The sequence below is a fragment of the Paramormyrops kingsleyae genome, chromosome 6, assembly GCF_048594095.1.
Source record: "Paramormyrops kingsleyae isolate MSU_618 chromosome 6, PKINGS_0.4, whole genome shotgun sequence".
NCBI classification, from domain to species: domain Eukaryota; kingdom Metazoa; phylum Chordata; class Actinopteri; order Osteoglossiformes; family Mormyridae; genus Paramormyrops; species Paramormyrops kingsleyae.
This window is the reverse complement of record NC_132802.1, coordinates 6189707-6210798: the sequence shown is the minus strand read 5'-3', so window position 1 is coordinate 6210798 and position 21092 is coordinate 6189707. Positions and strand designations below refer to the sequence as shown.

The 21092-nt window shown below is 42.6% G+C and overlaps 1 protein-coding gene across 1 annotated transcript in view; it reads left to right on the top strand.

Moving 5' to 3' along the window:
• Positions 1-9675: 9675 nt before the first annotated feature.
• espn (espin) overlaps positions 9676-21092 on the top strand; it is a 45569-nt gene continuing 34152 nt past the window's right edge. The window contains exons 1-2 of the mRNA XM_072713492.1: positions 9676-10584; positions 14600-14793. Coding sequence (XP_072569593.1) covers positions 10285-10584; positions 14600-14793 — 494 coding nt within the window. The 5' untranslated portion in view covers positions 9676-10284. The remainder of the gene's footprint in view (positions 10585-14599; positions 14794-21092) is intronic.

Genomic DNA, 21092 nt, shown 5'->3' with positions numbered 1-21092 from the left:
TCGTAAGCGGCGGGCCCGTTCGGGTTTTGTCGGTGATTCCAATTCGGTGGTTAGCAGAGTAGTTTAACAGTTAGGCCCTTCATCTCAGCTCCTCCATGCAATACCTCGGTAAGGTTCTGCTTAAAAATTAAAGGCAAAAAATAGGTAACTCTCCGAAAACGGGTAAATGCCGAGTTTTCCGCCAATACAGATGTACGGCACATTTTCCTTAACTAATGAAAAATATACAATCCGATGAGCATGATTAATCCACTCGTTTCATGTTTGTGATTACGAGGCAGAAAAATATTTATCTTTCCAAACCCAGTCTAGACAAGGCAAAAATCTTATCAATGTAAACCCAGTATAATAATTCTTATGCTAAAGCCAGTATAGCCGTCGTATTATATATTGACAATCAAATCTTTTATTACAGAATTAGAATTACTCTCCAGTACTTCTTAAGAACAGGAATTTACATCGGTTCGCTTGAAGCTTGCTCAACACAAAGCCCACAGAAGTGTAACAGTAGCAGTAACAAGCATGAACATTAATGTAAGGGAACATTAGGCGACGTTATACAAAATGTGAAGGTTGAGGGAACCACATGACAGACGTAGTCTGTATGGTACAGAACAAAGACATTACAGTATGAATAAAAACAGGCACATTAATCTTTCACAACAGCACAAATATGTAGCCACAAACAACTGACATAATGCACTGACTGAAATGACGCCCACACAGACTGACGCTTTCAAGCTCCTCTCCGGCATCTCAGCTCTTTGTTCACAACCGCACAAGCGGACACATGTTTTGGCCTCCACCGGTATTCGAGTCATAACTCAAGACTTTGGTTGTAAGTCGAAACTAAAATTTTGGTCGTAACCCAAGTTGTTCGTTTGTCAGGCCGGTTGTAACTCGAGGGTCCACTGTATACTCAGAATCAATGGATTCCGAAAGCAAAACCAACGCTTCTTAAAAACAACATCTGTTAGTCTGTAGTACAGTAAGACAACCGAGGGTTTGCTGGCCAGACGGCTGCATGGCGTCACTCAGTAGGTGAGGCGTCCCTACTGCACCCCCTGAGCTATACTCAGCCTCGCGTTTGTGTGCCATTCTTTTATTACTACCACCTATAATAAACTATAACGTGTTTATTAGCTGTATTAAGTAATACATGAATTGCCTTTAAGAAAAAATAACCGCCGTCTGGGTAATCATTTAAATTTTACTTCAGAAAACAAGTTCTAAAAGAATAATATTGGCGAAACTGATCTGGTAGACGACCATTTACAAATAGCATGATACGGGAGGTTCCACGTTCCCTAACTTCAGACGTGAGACTCGAGAAGAATTTTGTCTCCCATCCATCTTCCATACCCGTTTATCCAATACAGGGAGGTCTGGATCCTATTGTCGGAAGCACGAGGCAGGGGGCATTAGATGGGCAGCCAGTCCATCACAGGACACATACTCAAGGGTGTAGGAGAGAGTTTGATATTGGGGGGACACAACTTAATAATTTTAATTCAAATGCTTATTTATTGGGCGGATTGATTAAGCCAAATTAAATTATTGAGGGTTCCTACACCCCTGCACGCACTCTGCACGCTTGATAAAATTTACCGGTCCGTGGAGGCAAATTGTTGCGATTTTTACTTGATCGTCTGTTATCAGTAGAAGCACTCTGTAAATTTGCCGGCAGGGTCGGTGAGGTGGTACATTTTGCAGTGGGCCCCTTAACGATATGGGCCCGGGGGCGGATGCTGCACACGATAGAAAATTGTTTTCTAGATTTTCAGCACGGTCATTGCAAGGTATAGAATTTGGCACCGGTAAAGATGTTCATGGAGACTGTTGTATGTCGCGCTCAAACGTGAGGCGGTAAGATATTCAGGTTTGTCATAATCCTCTTAAATGTAATATCGATAATTATTTTTGTTGCAGGGGAGTTTCTAGTTATTGAAACGATCCGAGGCTGCGAGTTAGGTTTACGCGGGGCTTGGCTTTTTTGTTTTTTTAAGGAAGATTGACATTGGGGCTGAAATTCTCGGGGCTGAATCCCCCAGTGATCGGACCAACGATGCCCATGTTTTGTCGAATACAGCCTATTAAATCTGACACTAGGACCGTCAGGGGCGATTCTATAATTTAACCCTTAGGTGGGCTCAGCTGGCGGTGTGGTTGCCACTTTCAATCTAAATAAATCCAGGTTTTCAGGGGCAGAAAATAGGGGTGATGGAACTGGGTCTAGAATCGCCTATGCTTGGACCTACATAGACTTGCCAGATCGATAAACTTTGCAAATCGGTGATCATGATTTGTAAGTTTATTCGTTATTTTGGTTCATAAAATATTTACATTCTACTTGCAATCTACGTTAATGTATTCATATTTTAAAGACGCAAGAAAATGAAATGAACGAAGGCTAAAATATGTCGGTTAATTTAGAAAGTAAATGATTTACTCCCTCGAGACACAACGCGTGTGAGGTGTAGATAGACACGAGAGCGACACGAGCCAGATACACGAGGACCAGATGGTTACGGCTATTTCAATTCAAAATGTCTTTTCGTTTTATTTATGATGGGATGTTTATCTATTTAACTTTATTTGGAAATTATGCTTAATATATCTAAGTCGACAGTATTTTCGGTATTAAATGCAACGTATCCTGCATATGCGTTTGTATAATTTACTGTTTTTATAACATGCCTTAAAATTTTATAGTCTAACGTCTATTAATCAACCGACCGCCTCTTGTGTGTCTTGATGTCATCAACATTCTCTTTATTAAGCTTGATGCATCATACTGTGGTCTTCTGCACAGCGTGATCCACAGCCTAACTCTGTTGGCTGTAATCAATTAATTAAGCTTGGCTTCTATATATTGTTAGCTTTGTGTTGCATTGGAAACCCCTCCAGAACAAATAACCATCCCCAAAGTTTTTTTTGTGAACCTGTCTCCTATTCAGTTACGTGAATGGTATAACATTAGGCATGCCCCTCCCCCGCGCCCCCCCCCCCACAAAAAAAAAAACTGGCAAATTAAAAAATACCCAAGCCAAAACCCAAGCTAAATAATGTACACATCTGGCGATGCAACTTTTTTAAACAAAGGCGTATTTCTGTATAAATCATATTAAGAAGTTTATGGCGTCAGACAGCACGCCCATCCCCCAATCCCAACACATGACGGTTTGGCGACGTCACTCCTTCTAATCCAATTTGCAGCTCAGTATTAGAAGCTCCATATATTATACGTACAGTATTATTATTTTATATATTTATACGCTAGAAATAAATGTTATTTATGTAAACCTGTAGGTTTACTTAATAAAAATCGTATAAATGTATAAATTGTGGCCCCCGTAGATAGGCCTAGTATTGTACTATAGGCTGCTCATTGGCGCGACATTCAAATGCTACATTTTCTCGTGGGTAGAGACACCCAAGCCGCCTCCCTTTGTGGCCGTGGATATAGACGGCACGAGATCGGCACGAGCCAGGAGAACAATAGGACAGATGGTCCATTTCCAACATGAATTGTATTTGTAGTGAATCAGGGTCGCAAGAAATTAATCCTATATAAGGGATAAAATTCGTATCGTTAATATGCGATTACAATTATATGTAGGCCTATTTCATTTTGGTAATTTGTAATATACTTTACATTTTAACCAAAGCGCTAAAATAAACATTTCAAGTAATGTGCAACCTCGATAGACATACTGTACATTTTATTTAAATGTGAATTGAAAGAAAAATCAGATATGCGCTTTTGTAATTGATCAGTTTCATAGTAAATGATTTATGTGTATATTCCTTATAGGACTCGTAACACTCAGCAGGTGTCGCTCCTTGTGCTTGGCGATTTGAAGGCGCGCTTCAGCGTCCCCGCCCACAAAGTAGATGGCTTCCTACCGCAGTTTCTAAGAGGGAGTCCACTGCAGCGAAGGCGCTGGACACGACGCTTCGTTTACTACTCGAAGAGGGGGCGACTCGTAAGTACACCATGGGTAGATATTGGATATATTTTCTGAAAGTTAAATATATAGTTCACTTTTCATTGGGAATTAAATCAACAATGATTGTGAATATTATATGCCTAATAGTTTAAACACGGTTAACCCTAAACTGCAACACTCTTAAGGTACACGTAATCTACAAATAAAATGCGTCCGTTTACCTTATTGTAAAGCGACCCCGTTTCGGTCGATCTGCCATTTGTGTTGTCTACTCTGTCCGTTGTAGAGGGAAAACCATGCCAATATCATTTAATTCGGTGTCATTGAATATGTAGAAAAAACGCTTATACTGGGGAATCCTGACTGCACCACAGTGCTGTCATGCAGACGCAAAATTAAACTCAATCTTGCGTTCAGTTTAAATGCAATATTTACTTAGATCTATCATTGATCGGGAGATAAAAAGTTTACTCCGAAAGACATGAAAGTTTACAAGCACATTAGAACAATATGGCCAAAAGTAGAAATAAATTATATTATGTTTTACATTTTACAATTTATTATGTTATAATACCCAGAGCTTAGAGACACACACGGTCTACAATCATCTTGAATCAGGACCCGCTGTTTCTTATGCTTAACTTCTGAGTTTGCTGCCATATATTGATAACGCAGCAAATTACATAACACAAAATACACCATTAACTGCTACTTAGAAGCTACTTATATTACCCGATGAATGTTACTATTGTTGTGTTTTTATATAATATTAAGAAACCTAAGTCTGTAATCAGTGCAAGGGTGGGGCACGGAAATACCGGACAGCCCCACGTGCGTCGCGCGACCACAGGCACGTCCGGTAAGTGGAATTTTCGCGCCCGTCATTTTCAGATCCTACGCTTAACTTTAGCCGTGAAGTGATTCCGCAAGACAGCGCACAGTTTAAAACATGACCTGTCCAATTAGGGGGGTTCGCATAAGTTGAACATTAAAAATGTTTTCCCTGGTGTTTTGTTTTTCAAAACTTGTTCCTCAGCATAACATATTGCAACAAAATACACTGAAACAAATGTGATATATATTGTGCTGTATACTGTTTGTTAAGTGTGCTTATTATCTGCAACATTATGCAGTAACACTGCTCTCTGAAATTTTTTTGTACAAAGATACAGTCCTATCTCAGTAATCATAACAATCAGCAGCAGGTATTATACAGTTTACATTTAAAGTTTGAAGTTTATATATTAAAGAAATGGTGCTGTTATTTTGTTGAATAAAGCTAGTTTTGTTAATACATAGATATTAAAGTAAGCAGGTTATATTTGTCACGAATGCATTGACTGTACAATCCAGACAAAACCATACATGCAGAATTCAAATTTTCCAAAGTAATTCCTGTAGAACTACTAGAAACTCTCTGATCTTACTGATCTTGTGTCAGCTGTTGACGAAAATTAATTTTCCCGAATCTCCAATGGTCATTTGAACAATTTATTAGCAATCTACTATCAATGTTTCTCTCTTTATAGGACCAACCTTTGGGAAACAGCCCAATCTATAATTTTTTTTTTTTGACTAAGTAAAAAATTAATCTGCTTATTCACACTACAAGCTGAAATACAATGTGTACATGCTGTTTTGTTAAATATCAGGCCCTTGACATTGTATATTCTATAAGTCATAAGTTTGCCGGGGTAGGTGACCCGATCCTGACGTGCCGGGATCCAGCGGGCTTCCTACTCCTCTTCTAATTATAGTAACTTGTAAGAGTATATCAGCATGGACAGTAGAAATGCAGTTAAGGGAGTATGTGTGTCAAATAGTAAATGCAAGATAAATTACTCTGCCGAATCCTGATCTGTATGAATTACACATCCAAGCATAGTATTCACAAGAAACAAATATACTTGTATAATTTAAAATGTTCTGTTTGTGGTAGTGATTTGTTTTTGGTCAGGCGATCCGCCGTGCAAGCTGCAGTGGAAGAGCCTTGTTGGAGAGGAGAGACAAGCTGCAGTTACGATTTATCCAACTTCATTAAAACCAAAGTCTCCGTGTCTCTTTTTCTCTTTGTCCTGAAAACCGCGTGCAACTTGCAACATTTAATGCTCACTGAACATTTCATGCTCACTGAAAATCAAAGCGCGTGTTACCAAAATACATGCCCGAATGACTGGCCTTCATTGCCACATAAACCGATGTCTGGAAAAGGCAATATTATGGACTTTGTGTGCTTCTTTCGAAAATAAAGAATGCAGCATTGGGAAGTAATAAAGACAACATTGACAAAACGCATTCTGAACGATTACGAACAAGCAAAATGATTCTGAAAATACCAACACGATGGTTCATAATATGCTGGCATAAAGTACACAATGAAATGACGCTCAATTCAACAGCCGCTTTCTCCATACATTCATTATATCTAATATATACGTGAATTCCCACAACTAAAGCAGGTGCACCTTACAGTAGTGGCGTGCTAAAAGAATAATCAACAAGTATGCATCTTATGTATAAGATTCCGCAAAAACACTTAATAATCTTTACTCAAAGTTATGTAGGGATTAACAGAGCTTTGGGTTTTCATGCCAGACAAAAAATTGTGGGGAATATAATCTATATTGCATCCAATGTACAAAAACATAATAGCCACAAATAAAGCGAACCCTGAAATAAACGTCCGTTAAGACAACCAAGCTAAAACGCTGAGCCTCAGGCGCTGCGTCAATCCCCAGAGGTGCTCACGTTCACTCAACCAAAATAATTAACGGCACGCGACACAAAAGGGGACCCGCCAGATGGGAACTCCCGCTGAGAATGTAGAGGCACGGGCTGCAGTGAAGGAATTCTCTGCAGAGTTAACGTGTTCTACTCCAATAATTATTACGTATATTGAAAAAAAGGGTTGAAAATTGTAAAACCTATTAATAGCAAAATAGTTGATTCAAATGTACTTTCTGATGGCGTCTAATGTTTGATTTAGTGGGTTTGCATTTTCATGTAGCCTAACACGTGATTCTGTTTTGATATTAATTTCCATATATATTCTATTGCATTTATATTGTAATAGGCCTATTAATGCAACAATAAATAAATTGAACATGTAGGCCACGTGAAGGCTATGCACAAGTCCGTGGTTAGCGTCTCCTAGAAAGTTTAAAGAACGGGGGAAAGAAGCTATTGGTCTGGTCTGCAACCTTCAAGAGAGTACATGCAAATATACAGGGCATTATGCGTTTTCACTGAGAAAATATTTTACTTTAAAAAGAAATACAATATGCTAACAAGTCAATTCATGAATAAACTCCCTTCAGCGTTTCTAGTTTCAGTCGAGAACATCTAATCAACAGATGGCTGTTACAATGGGGTCTCAGTCTGGCAAAAGCTCAGTGTAATTGGAGGATATTTGAATAACTGTCACGCGTCTGACGCGTGCAACAAATATACCCGCTTTTCCAGACTTCAGTGTGGTTACTCATTAATATCTTTCAGTGTCGTCACGCTAATTTATGAATCCCTTATGAATAAACAACAGATATTGTACTGGATGCGTTGATATGTTTTCATATACACCCATAGGCTATATACATATATGCAATTGTGTATTAATTTATAAAATACGTCATCATTAGATCACGTAGTTAATTTAGTAAAAGTCCGCATTTTATATTTGGACCTAGACTATGTATATACTTTTATAGGCCTACTGTTATCCACTAGTTTTGATTATGATTTATCATTATAATGACCAAACCAGTCTTTCATTCTTGTATAAATTGTTATTTCAAATGAAAATACCAAAATGTAACCGAATGGAAAATAACAGCTCTATCCATACATGTAGTTGGATATGGATTTGTAAGCCTGTGAATTTACACGGAAACCCCCATGGGATCTCTGGGGATTGACTGACTGCGTACAGAAAGTGGCCAGGGCGACTGGTGTCCGTTTCATGCTGAACAATAGGAACAGACTGCCGCGCGGCACGCGTCAGACACGAGGCTAAAGTCTCCAGGGAAGCACGGGGTTGGAAAATGAATAGACAGTGATCAGTTATTGTTCGGTGGGCTTAACGCGGTCTTAACAAGACAATTACTAACAGTCTCCTGGGAGGTCAATAATGGTGGTCGAAATACGAACAGGCTAATGCTGTATGCTTAATTCCCACGAAATCACATTCCTGTTATGGTTGTGTTCAAAAATAATTATTCCATGCTCTGTGTACTAAGTAGCTTAAACCCACTTAATGCAGAGCAAGCGTAGCTGAACTAAATAAAACCCTTCATATGCTTAGTGCGATTCAAAACGAAAGTCTGCCTGCCATCTTGTGGTATGCTTTGGTAGTGCAATAAATTCGTTAAAAATTAAACTTGTTAAAAAATAGCTACGATTTGCAATTAATTGCGGCCGTCAACTTCATTAAAATAAAGTAAAATCAATAGGCCAATGAACAGATACTTTTCTTGATATCGTTTTTACTTTAGTTTGCAGTTTTGCGCATTCAAATGTTAAATTGTGGGTAACGTCGGTATTCACAGGCATTATGCTTTTTTAACATCATCGACAACGACAGCATAGACACAGTCTTCTTATTGGACTTATCCAGCAGCTGCATTCTCTTACACAGGGGCCGTTTCTGTCAAAAATGCACAATTCTTGTGGTTGTTTGTTGCTTCACATCTGTAACGTCTGGGCGCACATAGAGACAGTGAAACAGAAAATCTTAGAGAGTATGTGTTATTACTTTACCAGATTAACACGTATAGTATAGTAAGTGAAGAACCACCTTTAAAGCATCACATAAAATCATGGACAATCTGATGTCTACTGTTTTATTGTAATCTAGTACATGTAAATAAAGGAGCATATATAAGCAACAACAACAACAAAATGAAATGCAGATCTGCTAGATCTGTTTTTTATTTGACATTTAAATGTGTTTGTAACAGTCCGTGCACAGTTAACGAATGAACCACCCCTTGGATGGCTTTGATCCATTCATTTCCCATCCCCACTTGTCCAACGCAGAGTCACTGATGTCCTGAACCGAACCCGCAACCTATACAGGGCAAAGCAGGGAACAACCCAGGACGGGGAGCCAACCCATCACAGGACAGCCTAAATGATCGTATCACTCACGCATTGTCTTTTACAGCACGTGCTCATTTAGGCTATACAAATAAGTCAAGGAGAGCATATATAGTGTCTTGAGCATGACTTGTGAAAATATGCTACTGATGAAAAATAAATATATCGACCCCTCAGAACAATAACATGAACATAAATGGGTCGTTTTTAGCCTTAAAATAAATTGTTTAAAAGTGTCATACAACATGAGCAATAGCCTCTAATTAATCAGAGTATATACTTACTGGAAAAGTATGAAAATGTTAAATAATTTAAATAACTGACTTGCCGCAAGATAATCATTTATTCGTGAACAAGAAATAGCTAATTAAAAGCATTTATCATCGTGAGCTATGCACAAAAATAAAACGTGTCAGATCATAGTTATAATGGAATCAGGAGACAAAATAATAAGAATTAGTCAAATTAGAACCTCTGTTGGAAAAAAGGTGACGGGCACAGTAAGACCAGCACCAGGATTAAGAAGAAATCCTTCCACAATAAAGGAGCTGTAAACCGATAATGCAACAAGTGACCAGCCGGAGAACACAGGGATACACCTGGCAACCCGGTACCCGTCATAGATAATTCAACAAGTGACAGAGTCCATTGAGCTATTTGAAGCAGCCGCGATAAGAGGAGCCCAGAGACGTGTTTATTTCAGCAAACGAAAATAAAACGAAGCAGACCGTCTTCAGATTTATAACACTGCGAAGAAATGCGCTGGCAAACGAGATCCTGCAAGAGAAGAGCTGACTTCCGCGTGCACTGTTAATGCCCCGCGTGCGCTGAGGAGGACCGTAAAACTGCAGCATTTACTTATTTGTTACGTTAAGCGAAATATATCGTTATATCGCAAGCTGCTGGGTAAATGTGTAGTTTTGCATTTGTCCTTATGCGCATTTAATGATGCAGAATTAAAGTGCAAATTTTTAGACCAAAGTGTGTGAGTGAACGCGAGAACATTTTACATTAAAGTGGGACCGTCGCTTATCACGTGCCAACAGATGAAAACAAGTAGGACACTTTATTGCCGCCGTTAACAGTCGCTATGTTATACCTTGTAGAGCGGGGCTCAGGATTAAAAGATAGTGGGGGCGATGGAAAGTAATCTAGTAAAGGGACCGTCTCAGTAAAATAATCAGTTATATAAGCTGAACATTTATAGACGTTTTAAAGGGCATTATATTAAGAGGCGCTGGAAATGACGTCGCCCGTGGAGCGGACTTTGCAGGCAGCGCGCAGCGGGGACCTGCAGACCCTGAAGGCGCAGCTGGCGCAGCGGGCGCTGCATGGCGACGTAAGGGATGCCTTCGGCGCCACGGCCGTGCACCACGCCGCCCGGACGGGGAGGCTCAGCTGTCTGCGCTACTTGGTGGAGGAGGCTGAACTGGCCGGTAACTGCGAGGCGAGAAACGGAGCGAGTCCGGCGCACGACGCCGCCGCCACCGGCCACCTGGCGTGTCTGCAGTGGCTTCTGGAGCGCGGCGGATGCCGCGCCAAGGTAAATAAAGCTGGAAAGTTATTTCAGCCCTGCATCATACAATCGTATATATATTGACGTGATGTATGAATGTAAAACTGCTTCAAACAAATAGATTCATTCTTTTGAGAAATCTCTACCTATATAGATTTAATTATAAAGTGAAAAGCTGATACTGTATTTTATAACTACAGTTCCGTTGTTCAGATAATTACATGATCTAACCGTAGTAACGGTGCTTATGCTTTAGTCATTACGACACAGCACTAAGATAATAAAGCTGACCTTGTCTTTACCATTTAAAATACATACATTCAGTATATCGTCACAAGAGTACTCAAAAAATATCGAAGAAAAATTTAAAAACAGTTACAGAAGTTTTGTTCTCTTGTGGGGAAAATATACTCACAGGAAAAAAAGTTAGATTCTAAACAGATACGCTTAATAGAAAATAGTGCTAGTTATAATCAATTTTTTTTATAAAAGTGAACATTGTGAAACACAAAAATGCAGCACTGAAGAGTCACGGGGATGTCAGGATGGTGATGACACACTGTCTCATTAAGCTAGGTAATTAAATCTGTGTTTTCTAATTGCTGTTCCATTGTACATTTTCTATTTGCACCTATTGCTTGAAATCACCATTTTTGTCTTTATGCAGAAATGAGCGAAGTCAGTGTTTCTGGTGCAAATGGGCGTTCGTTGTTTGTGAGGGTTACTGTAATATTTCACTCCAGCTGTAGATGGTGTCGGAGGTTTATGGTGGGGGGGGGCGGGGGCGCAGATTGAACGACACCCGAGGACAGAGTGGTCGTTGATGCACCCACAGGGAGCTGTAATTGGCTTTCCTCCCCCAACCTGACTTTTTGAACCATTTCTCCGGCGCCAAAGGAAATCTGCTAACAGCTCATGACATAAGCTGGATGGGGAGGTGGGAGATGATCCTCTGGGCATTCAGACCAACCATGCAGCCGCTTTATGAGCTACTGAGCTGCAGCATAATTAGCCCAGTGGAACAACTAATCAGTAGAAATGTGCCAGAGTGCCTTTCGCCTGATGCCAATCCGCAGCCAAGCGTTTGTCGTTAAAGGTGCAGTCGAGGATAAGCTGTTAAAAAATCATTTAATTAAGACTCATTAAGCTGAACTTTCAGATGTAGTCATTAGAAAAGTCACTTCTGATACCATGTCAATTAATAGACGATGTGGACATTTAACTGCAATTTTAATTTGGACTAAAGCCTCTATGATGAGCATGTGAATGTATATTTACATTTAGGGGCCAGTGTATTAGGTACAGTTGCTCAGGGGCTGTTGCTGGGGGGGGGGGGGGGGGGTATGTTTTCCAGTGTTCCTGGGTTCTGGACTGGAAAGGACCAAGTCAGCAAAATACTGAGGGGGCCCAAAGGTGACATTTTCTCCGGGGCCCCAGAACTCCTTGCTACAGCCCTGCACCTGCCCATTAACACAACCAGGCTGTTCGCCTGCACAGCCAATCATGTACCGATTATATCGGTAAAGGATTAATCATGTGATCAAGCAATTAACTAATCGATTAGTTTGGCCAACACATAAGCATTAAGGAAAAGTGCAAATGCTTCATTAAAAACAAAACAGGCGGTATTTTTTAAGTCACAGTTGTAGTAACTTTACACAGTGTAGATCAGGGGTCACTGACATGGTGCCCGCGGGCCCCAGGATGCCCCCAAGGACCACATGAGTCCCCCGCGGACCTGTTCTAAAAATAGCACAACTCACCAGTGAGCAGCGTCTAAAATTTTTATTTTATCCTGTTGCTATTCTTCTTTAATCACATTTGCATTTATATACATTTGAAAATGACAAAAACAGCATTTAAAACATGTTTATTATACATGATTTAAGAAGAGTGTATCAAACTGGTAGCCTTTGGTATGGCTCAGTACCCGTGAAGTAGCTCTCAGTTTCAGCAAGGTTGGTGACCTCTGGTGTAGATGATCTTCATTTACAGTGACAAAGTGGCTTAGAAGCAAAGGTCTGCTGTCCCCTCCATATTAAACTTGCACGGTATTTTCAAAAGCACCGCTATTCCAGCATTTTGAAACCTTGACGATAGAAAATGGGGGGCAGGATCTTAGCTTGTTTTGTCACCAAGATTTCAAAATACCACTGTACCGCAATACCAGTCAAGCCTGGTATAAGCTTGCCCATTCCCCTGCACCACTTGAGTTTGTGTTTATTGCAATGCTTCTGCCCTCTGCTGGTCTGGCTGAAGATCATTGCTGTGTGTCTGTACAGACCGAGTCTTCTTAACGCTACGTCCTTCATAAGTTCTGCCTTTTAACATAGAACTTACGAACGACGTAGCATTAAGGCGCCTTCAGGATACTCACCCCGTAGCTCTCTGTGTCCACAGACAAATGCAGTATAAACACGAAAGTGAGAACGACATAAACCACACGCAGAAAAGCGAAGTAAGAACTCGGCTTGACACGCCAGTGTTAATGTTACTAGCTGAGGTCATTATATGCAATTTACGCAGCAACCAAAGATGCAACCAGTCGGTGACAAAATTGTTGATACTGATTTTCCCACTATTTTCGATGTTATTGAGGAGTTGTTGCAGCCCTCGAGTGGGTGCGTGGGTGGTCATGGACCTTCTGCTTCCTGAGACTGAGACCCTATACTGGTCATGGAAGTCATGGAAAAGGTTTACATTTAAACAGAACTCCCACTTAAAACTCTGCACCATTGGCTGAAATGTTGGGCCACTTCTTCACAGCTGGATTGCAGCTTAAGTTACTTATCTGTGTACTGTGTGTCTGCGTATTCCATTGTTCTTAATGTTATCAGTGTTCATTTTCTTTGCTCATGCTTATCACTATAAGTGTACTATACACTATTTATTTTGTATTTATTATGTAAGTGTTTATGCACGATAAGCATTTTGCATGAAATATTTTTAAACATGGTTACATTAACCCACTTATATCACAGTTACTACATGTTTGTTCCTGAAGACATTATTTTCATGTTTACAAACTGAAAATGTTTTTAATAATAGAATTATTTTCTTTTGCCAATAATTAAACATTTCCCTTTAGTTTATGTTAATTTGAAATTGTGTTGTACTTCTCTAATTTTAAGAAGGGTTAGAATTAAAAATGATAGTAGCGCATCGATTAGCTACCGGCAGCACGGAGAGTCGTGGTTAATGCTGTTCCGTCACGCCTCTGGGGGTTCCGTCACGCCTCTGGGGGTTCCGTCATGCCTCTGGGGTCTCGGTTTGAGTCTCCGGCAGGGTGTGCATGTTCTCCTCGTGTCATTGTGGGGTTTCCTCCAGACACTCTAGTTTTTCCCCACAGTCCAAAGACATGCTGAGGTGAATTGGAGTTATCAACTTGTCTGTTGTGTGTGAGTGTGTGTGAGCGTGTGTGAGTGTGTGTGAGCGTGTGTGAGTGTGTGTGAGTGTCCCTGTGGTGGGTTGATACCCTGTCCTGGGTTGTTCCCTGCCTTGTGTCCATAGGCTCTGGACCTCCCCCCCCCCCCACCCTGAATAGGATAAATGGTTACAGAAAAGGGATGGATGATTCACTACTGTGATTTGCCTGGCTGTCACTGCGTGTGTATGTGGGTATAGAAAATTTATCAACACCCTTCAGACTTGAGAATTCACCAGTGTTATGATATAGTACATTTTAAGCTGTCTTTTTATCTTTAGTTATAATAATTATCATCTGCGATATTGTGACCATTTTTTTAAAGCCGGGAATTTCATCGATTTGTCTGCTGGCAGCAATCAGGGTATATGTCAACTTTTTGATTTTAGTTTAAAATAATATAAGACAAATAATTGACATATCTTTCATCTACATCATGCAGATCTGACCAGGATTAGCAGTTGGAAGCAAATAACATTTGTATAATTTAATGGGCATCATAAAATATTTTATGAAAAATGCTTAAAGCAGGTCAATATGCAGTTACTTCTGCATTTATAATGTTTGTCTTCTGTATGTGTCAAATCCCTCACTGTGACCCCCCCGTTCCCCCAACAGGACAGGGACAGCTCAGGGGCTACGGTCCTACACCTTTCTTCCCGCTTCAGCCACCATGAGGTCACAGACTGGCTGCTGCAGAGTGGCGAAGGCGACCCCAGTCTCGCCACGGACACCGGTGCACTTCCAGTGCATTATGCCGCTGCCAAGGGAGACCTGACATCACTGCGGCTGCTGCTTAGCCACAGTCCAAGGTATGGATGCTAGTTTTATCCCCACTGTACACTGCTGCTAGGGCACTGACAGGTAAGGGCTGTTAGCTACATGTTCACACTGTACACTGCTGCTAGGGCACTGTGAGGTACAGGCTGTTAGCTACGTATCCCCACTGTACACTGCTGCTATGGCACTGTGAGGTACAGGCTGTTAGCTTCCTATCCCCACTGTACACTGCTGCTAGGGCAGTGTGAGGTATGGGCTGTTAGCTACGTATCCCCACTGTACACTGCTGCTAGGGCAGTGTGAGGTACGGGCTGTTAGGTACGTATCCTCACTGTACACTGCTGCTAGGGCAGTGTGAGGTATGGGCTGTTAGCTACGTATCCTCACTGTACACTGCTGCTAGGGCAGTGTGAGGTACGGGCTGTTAGGTACGTATCCTCACTGTACACTGCTGCTAGGGCAGTGTGAGGTATGGGCTGTTAGCTACGTATCCCCACTGTACACTGCTGCTAGGGCAGTGTGAGGTATGGGCTGTTAGCTACGTATCCCCACTGTACACTGCTGCTAGGACAGTGTGAGGTATGGGCTGTTAGCTACGTATCCCTACTGTACACTGCTGCTAGGGCAGTGTGAAGTATGGGCTGTTAGCTACGTATCCCCACTGTACACTGCTGCTAGGACAGTGTGAGGTATGGGCTGTTTGCCCAGTACAGGGTCTTGGTGATTCTGGAGCCTATCCCAGAATGGACGAGCCATGAGCAAAGGACACCCTGGATGGGAAGCACACAGTCCCACATGGAATCACACACATATTTCAAGATGCTGATTCAATTTTTTGACTGTGATACAAAATCCGAATATCTGTAGGAAATCCCGATTAGGAGATCATGTAAACTCCTCTCCCTTAGAGCGGGGGTTGGATCCAGTCCCTCAGCCCTGAAGGTGTGAGCCTATCTGCTGAGTCCTTTGTAAGTGAGCGGTGTGTGGCCCTGCAGGTCAGGGCTCTGTGCCCATGGTTGGAAGGTTGCCGGTTTAAATCCTCTGTCTGGCAGAGTGATGTCACCACTAGGCCCTTGAGTCAGGTCCTTAACACCACTTTGTCCTGGAAGACTGCCTGATCCTCACTTGTCTGATGCTTTGGACAAAAGCGTCTGTTAAATAGGTAAATGTAATTACACTTCTATCCGTCCCGTTTTAGAAAACAGTAGTTCAGTACTTGTGGTTCAGTGGTAGAATTCTCACCAGTTTTGTGGGAGGCCTGGGTTCGATTTCCAGCCCGTGTGATGCTCTTACGGGACGCGCCATGGCAACAAGCTGACCAGCAGACTCGCAGAATGTAGCCATTGGAACGACTACGGAATTGCATCTACTGAGTAATGGGGATGAAATTCTTAAATTGAGGCAGCCACTGAAATGAGTGCACTTCTGTACACATGTAGGTCTTTTTAATCTTTTAGCAACGGTCAGTTAAGTTTGTTGAGCCTGCATCCTGTTGTTTTTTCCAAATACTTTATCCCCTTTTGTACTTGCTATTGTGTAAAGGCTATGTAATGATCTTAGTTGTGATGTAAAATCCTTGCCCAGCCATAATTTGTATAAAATGTGTTTCTGCTGTAATTGAGACACCTCTACACAGCACCCCCCCCCTGCCCCCTACACAGCCCCCCCCCCCCATTTACAGCCCCCCCTACACAGCCCTGGTTCAGCTTTATGTTAATTTCTGTGGTCCCACAGGGAGTGTCTGCCCCTGGGAGGGGGGGGGGGTTGTCCTTGTTATTGTGATGCAGATGAGCCAGTGATGTCATAAGAACCACAGTTCAGCAACGTAGTAATATAACTAAAGTATCAGTGCTACTTGGATGCTACTTTACTTCTGTTACTACATTTTATTCTCCCAAATGACATACAGCGTCCACATAGAAATAAAAACCCAAAACTGAAATAGCTCTCGCCATGCATACAGTTAGGGTGACATGAATCACCTTACGCTGTGGTGTTAGGACTACTTTACCCTGCAGTAAACGTCACCCAGCCACAGCAGGAAGGATGGGCGAAGCCCTTTATAGTTAGATATTAACATCACGACCCAACATGCACAGGTTTTAAACGCTACAGCTATGAGAAAGTGCTTATGAACCTTTTCAAATTGTCTAGATCTCTGCGAGTATGGCTGCCGCACTGTGATCTGATCATCATCAACAAAAACAACACAGTGTTTTATATAGCATGGATAGATGGATATGTATATTGAACAAATGGTCAGTGGTGGAAAAGCATGTGATTTCTGGAATAACAGAACAGGACGTCTTTGGAGTCGTGTTAAAGCAGGTGTGGGTTTGACCTGCCCTTTCGGTTAACTGCTCTCCACAGCAGACTTCTGTTCCAGTGCGATATGGCCCAGTCAGTTCTGTGTTTGTTGACGCTCTTCAGACCCCCACTTTGTGGCTCAGTGGGTTGGCCTTCTGTGCCTGTGATTGGAAGGTTGCTGACTGGACACTCAGCAAAGGAGATACATGTTCATTGGGCCCTTGAGCGAGACCCCACACCCCCCGCTATATGCCCCAGATAACTGGCCTGGCCCTGCACCCGGACCCCAAGCTTCACTCTCATGTTAATGTGTAACTAAGTATTAAGGGAGTCCCAAGATGAGACGTGTGAAAGGAAGCATTTCAATGTACCTTTACTCATGCAATTGCAAATGGCAAATGCTGCATCATTTTCTTTCACTTAAGTATTTCCAAAGACTTGGGCCACCATTGGTCCGCAGTCACATTATATATTTTACAAATGAAATCATAGCCATTGCTGCTCATCTCGTAAAAAAACAGTGTTCGATGTAGACGGCAATGCGAAATATAGTGTTTGTTTGAGAAATAAGGCTGTTTTTGTTCACTAAGACAGATGAATGTTCTATCAAATTTTAGCAGGTCCTAGTGTGGAAATCTGTGTAACGGCTCACTGTCATTTTCTCATGGCTGTGCCATTAAGACAGTAGCTGTTTGTTGTTGAAAAGGAAGCCTGGATCGGCACATGTGCCCCATGTCCGCCTATCTCTCTGGCTTCAGCCTGAGCCACGTGGTGGCTGCTGAAACTTTAATGAGGCTTGGGTGACCTGCCAGAGCCCGATAGCAGTGTCCCATTCAGCCACCGGTATGTTTACTGCTGTCGCTATGGTTACCTGTGGCAGCCAGCCCGTCATAAAATAATGAAGGAAACAAATGTGGATCAATAGGCAGCCTCTTCTTCGCCGGTCGTTCATTGTCTGGGTGCAGTGCTGGGAGGGCAGAGATAACGTCCGTGTGTCACGGCTCATTAGGCGCCACAGAAATACGGCTTCATCCGTCACTCATTTGTTTGACAATATTAAAATCATCAGATGGGCAAGCAGCCACCTCTGCTGTTCGCTGAGATTGTATGTCTGCTCTAGGTCAAGGTTTGTCAAGTGTGTTGCGGACATCTTGCATGTGTTTGGAGACAAAGGGGAGGAACGAGAAATCAGGGGTGACAGATAATACCTGCCGATGATGTAAAGAGAAGTGAAACATCTATGAAGGACCCTTCCCTGAATTATAGCTCTTAGAGCCATAAAAAGACATTTATTTATTGTTTCAATGCATTTAAGGAAAGGAATTTATATATTATATATATATAGCTGGACTGCACTCAGATTAAGGAGCCCAGACATTTATCTTTGTAGCTACATTGCATATTCAACCATAAAAGACCTTATACTTCACAGACAGACACAGACACAGACAGTCGCAGTGACAAACAGGCTGGCTCAGAAGTGCTAGCAGTAAATGCTAACATGTCCTGGTTATGTCTAAGTGTTACACATCTGATGGAAATTGACAGCTTTGCTGGGACCTAACAGCTGTGTGGATCATGGGTGGAGGTGACTCGCGGAGGATGGTTGGGTGGAGGTGACTCGCGGAGGATGGTTGTGTGGAGGTGACTCACGGAGGATGGATGTGCAGAGGTGACTCGCGGTAGGATGGTTGGGCGGAGGTGACTCGCGGAGGATGGTTGGGCGGAGGTGACTCGCGGAGGATGGTTGTGTGGAGGTGACTCACGGAGGATGGATGTGCAGAGGTGACTCGCGGTAGGATGGTTGGGCGGAGGTGACTCGCGGAGGATGGTTGGGCGGAGGTGACTCGCGGAGGATGGTTGTGTGGAGGTGACTCGCGGTAGGATGGTTGTGTGGAGGTGACTCGCGGAGGATGGTTTGGCGGAGGTGACTCGCGGAGGATGGTTGTGTGGTGACTCGCGGAGGATGGATGTGCAGAGGTGACTCGCGGAGGATGGTTGGGTGGAGGTGACTCGCGGAGGATGGTTTGGTGGAGGTGACTCACGGAGGATGGATGTGCAGAGGTGACTCACGGAGGATGGTTGGGTGGAGGTGACTCGCGGTAGGATGGTTTGGCGGAGGTGACTCGCGGAGGATGGTTGGGCGGAGGTGACTCGCGGAGGATGGTTGGGTGGAGGTGACTCGCGGAGGATGGATGTGCAGAGGTGACTCGCAGAGGATGGTTGGGTGGAGGTGACTCACGGAGGATGGTTGTGTGGAGGTGACTCGCGGAGGATGGTTGGGCGGAGGTGACTCGCGGAGGATGGTTGTGTGGAGGTGACTCACGGAGGATGGATGTGCAGAGGTGACTCGCGGTAGGATGGTTGGGCGGAGGTGACTCGCGGAGGATGGTTGGGCGGAGGTGACTCGCGGAGGATGGTTGGGCTGAGGTGACTCGCGGTAGGATGGTTGGGTGGAGGTGATGAGGCCTCTTAACTTTAGCTGTGCCAGCAATTGTCTAACGCTCGTCTGGTTTCTCCAAAAAATATATATCGCTTTGGATACAACCATGTGATACATAAATAAAACTCCAAAATTTGTATGATGCTGGAAATTTCCCCGGCGGATATTTCTTGGTTAGATGGATCTAAAATTCTTTCTTGATGCCATTCATTCTCCAAAAGAGCCGTATTCTAACTGGCAGCTACACAACCAGTCAAACTGTTTTGCACACATTGAGATTTTCTATGTTTGCATATCACTCATTTAATATTTACTAAAAAGACATTCAATATTATTTGCTAACAAATAATTTTACAGTGTATTCACCATTTGTGTACTTTTATTAGCAAGAAAATGTCATATCTTTGATTCAGCAAAGTAACCTCCTCTAGCAGTTTCAATAATTTGAGGTATTCGAATAGGACATCTTCACAAAATCCTGCAGTTCAGGCAAGACATAGAACGTGAAATGATGTTTTTTTATTTGCTATTTGCACAAGTATGAGTTCAGGTACATTGACATGCTTCTTTATATGTATGTATGTGTATATATATATAGACACACATGCATGAGAGAGAAGCTTTATGTTTGAGTGCAGGTCAGGCATTTATCCAGCGTCCCTGGAGCATGTGAAACTGGGAATGAATGCTGGTTAAAGGTTAAGGGCCTTAAGGGCCCAGCAGCAGCAGCAAGACCATTTGTTTTTCATGACCCCCACCCTCAGTTGGACATCTGATCTATATCTGTGTTATTGTGATATGTAACACAGGGCTAGACATAAGCCGCGGCACCGCGGCCAATGGCCGTCGTGCCTTTCAAAATTGGCCGCACGCCTCCTCAAAATTGAAGTACCTTACGGCCAAGATTGGCCTGCCTTTAATGTTTGTCTGGCCGTATGCCCCCTTTTTACCGAAAGTAACGTTCATTACACAAAAGACTTGCGCACGACAAGGTCCACTTTACCTCATCAACAATCGATGCATCTGTACTGAACCCGAACCCAACCTTCGATACGAGAAACGAGGTCGACCCGCACATCTCGTAATTCCCAACTACTGAATGAACCGCAATGAATTCTGGACTAATACGATCATGTGTTCGTCGCATGATTGGCTGGTACGGTATGTATCGTCCAGCCTACTATGGAGCCACAGCAATGACAATGGTGCATCATCGGGGGTTACGTTTTTGATTGGAAAAGCCATCCGACGGTTTCCGAATAACAGATAGGTGTCCTCTTCGGTAATCATCGTGTAGTTGTCGTCTGCTGCTTATGCTGTCACCATGCCTCGCAAAGATCGAGAACGTAAAAGAAAGCAAGCTGAACTCGCGGCTACTGCCGCAAAATGTTGAAAATTATCTACTTTGTTCAGGTAAGTGTCAGATGGTGTTGTAAAAAAACATTTGCCGAGGCAGAGCAGATTTGACTCAGAGCAGATTTGACTCAGAGAAGTACCAAGCTCTGCTGGGAGGATATAGGACTGGTAGCGTGCAGTGTGCAAAAAACGAACGTCAAGTCAATTGCCATGTACACTAAAAGA